The 2,734-nt window shown below is 31.4% G+C and overlaps 1 protein-coding gene across 1 annotated transcript; it reads left to right on the top strand.

Annotated features, from left to right (window-relative positions):
- Nucleotides 1-945: 945 nt before the first annotated feature.
- Nucleotides 946-2,466, top strand: LOC116117979 (WAT1-related protein At1g09380-like). The gene is made up of 5 exons (XM_031403959.1): nt 946-1,159; nt 1,312-1,374; nt 1,468-1,584; nt 2,005-2,245; nt 2,332-2,466. Exons 1-5 carry the CDS (start codon nt 963-965, stop codon nt 2,464-2,466), a joined length of 753 nt encoding a protein of 250 aa, XP_031259819.1. The 5' UTR covers nt 946-962.
- The last annotated feature ends 268 nt before the right edge of the window (nt 2,467-2,734 follow it).

The raw sequence follows: 2,734 nt of genomic DNA, 5'->3' as shown, positions 1-2,734 counted from the left end.
TTTCAATAAAAAGAAATCACAAGGAGGTACTGTTGTTAGAGATCACAATTATAATTTAAGATACAGTTTAAATATTATTTTATTATATTTATTATGGTGATTCCAATTGTTGACGAGGATAATAGGTAAAAAATTTCATCGTGATTCTCGTGACTTATCTCTTGAAGATAGAATACAATTAGGATTGGTCGACATATCCTATTTCTTGCAAAATATCAAAGATAAATATTAGGATAATCTTATAGCCATAATGATTTCTAAAAACGACAATCTTACAATTCTTTTTAATTTCCTTCTTTTTAAGTCTACCAAACAAATATTGATGTTGAATACAGAGAATTATTTATTAGTAAGTAAAACTTTATGGTAAATTCATGGTATTGTAAACTTTTCCGTTTTAATCTATCCAACTTTCTTTTTTGGATTTTTCGTATTATGAGAAGTAACAAAAAGGTTGTTTTACTTAACCATTTAAAGTGATATATGACATCATTAATGAATTTTTTATATTTTGCTTTATTATCAAGTAATTAATTTAATACAGTATCATAACCAAACGTCTAAAGTTTGAGTAAAGTATCAACTTCTCCTTCAACCTTTCAAAAATAACATCTTCAACTTTCTAATTGTAGCTGATTAGATAACTAATCGAGATCCACAATTACCATCACTCCAAATTTTTTACGTTTTGTTGTCATTTTTACAGTAATTTTTACCAGAGTCTAAGAAATAATATTAACATAGGTTCACGTCAGGATCAGGATTCTTGTTTTATCATTTTTTATTGAAAATTAATTTATATAACTTTCTCAGTGCCTTCCTCACTGCTGGCAACTGAACTATAAAGTTGGCATTAATTTGCATCAGCTATCAGCAAATCGCCAAGTTCCCTATAAATTGCATGCTCTAGGAAAGCACGAAGACACAACTTCTGAGCTTTAAGTGAGCTAAATTTATTGAGAATGATGGATGAGATTTGTAATTTCATATATAGATTGAAACCGGCTTTCTTTATGGTAGTGGTTCAAGTGGCATATGCTGTTGTCAATGTTTTGTATAAACTTGCAGCTAATGATGGAATGAGCTTGAGTGTTATTGTTGCTTATCGATTCATTTTTGCCACCGTTTTTACGGTCCCTCTTGCTCTTATTCTCGAAAGGTTTGCTCATTTTCTTTTCATATGTATCAATCTCTTCTTTCTTTCCATGTTTTATTTATCAATAATACTACACTTATAAACAATTCTCATTAACTTTCTTCAATCAAGACTTTTGCAGGATTGTAATGGTTTTTATAATATTTTTTTCGCAGGAATAGCAGACCAAAACTTACTTGGACGATACTCTTTCAAGCTTTTCTTTGTAGCTTAATTGGGTAAGTTTAAAATCTTAAATAATAATAATAATAATGATAATAATAAACTTGACTATTTCTAGGTTTCTCATGCATCTAATGCTTGAATCGTAGGGGATCACTACATCAACATTTGTACTTGACGGGCTTGGCCTTCACAACTGCAACGTTTGCCACGGCCATGAACAATCTCATTCCAGCCATCACTTTCTTTTTGGCTTTTTCTTCCGGGTAGGCGGGTACTAATCACCATTAATCTTTTTTATCTCCTTAAATAAAATTATTATATAACGTGTTATACAAGTCCAGTTACATTCAAGTTTTTTTTTATGCAAACAAATAGGACATTACTGTCATATTATTACATCATTTATCATTATTTAACGGAACATTTATTAACTTTTTTTCTTTATTTGCTCTCTTCCTTTATTTTATGTCATATCAATTTGTATATAACATTTCTTCATGTAGCATTAAACTTATACATTACATCCACTTTCCATACAGTAATTCATGTTGTTAACATATTTAGAATATAAAACATATAATTTAAAATAATAATAATATTAATATTAATAATGGAAATCAATGTTGCTTATTATATTCATCAACGCAATGGTTAATCTGGGTTTGTGGTTGCGAATATATCAGACTAGAGAAGGTGGGAATAAGGACATTGGCTGGAAAAGCAAAAGTGTTGGGAACATTTATTGGAATAGGTGGGGCGATGCTCCTCACTTTCTACAAGGGAGTTGAGATTAAAATCTGGTCTACAAATATTAACATTCTGCATCATGCCGCCACACAGCATACCGAATCTAATAAATTCCTCTTTGGATGTTTATTGGTTCTCGCTAGTTGCTTCACTTACGCTTCCTGGTTGATCATTCAGGTCTTTAATTTTAAATTTGGTTAACCACATATATAGGCTAAAGGTATTAAGAATTATTGATTTATATTTACCTTCAATATTTACAGGCTAAAATGAGTGAGCAATACCCTTGTCACTACTCAACCACAGCTCTGGTGTCTCTAATGGCAGCAATAGAGTCGGTTGTGTTTGCCCTTTTCAGGGAAACAGATTGGAAAGTGGAAGTTGGGCTTCAATATTAGGCTTCTTACGTTGCTTATACGTATGTTCTCTTTTTCAACATAGCTGACAAAAATATCGTCTTCTTCTATTAGTAGTTGATTATGTAATGTTTTTAATGTATTTGTTGCAGGGAATGTTTCTTCTGGTTTGTTGATGACCTTGATATTCTGGTGTGTGCGTGAAGGGGCCTTTATTTGTATCTTCCTTCAACCTCTTATGCTTGTGGTAGTAGCCTTTCTTGGTTCGTTAATACTGAACGAGACCCTTCACTTGGGCAGGTATTTGTCA

The sequence above is a fragment of the Pistacia vera genome, unplaced genomic scaffold (assembly GCF_008641045.1).
Source record: "Pistacia vera cultivar Batoury unplaced genomic scaffold, PisVer_v2 Contig829, whole genome shotgun sequence".
Lineage (NCBI taxonomy): Eukaryota > Viridiplantae > Streptophyta > Magnoliopsida > Sapindales > Anacardiaceae > Pistacia > Pistacia vera.
Note: the sequence above shows the minus strand (reverse complement) of the source record. Positions and strands in the feature narration are given on the sequence as shown.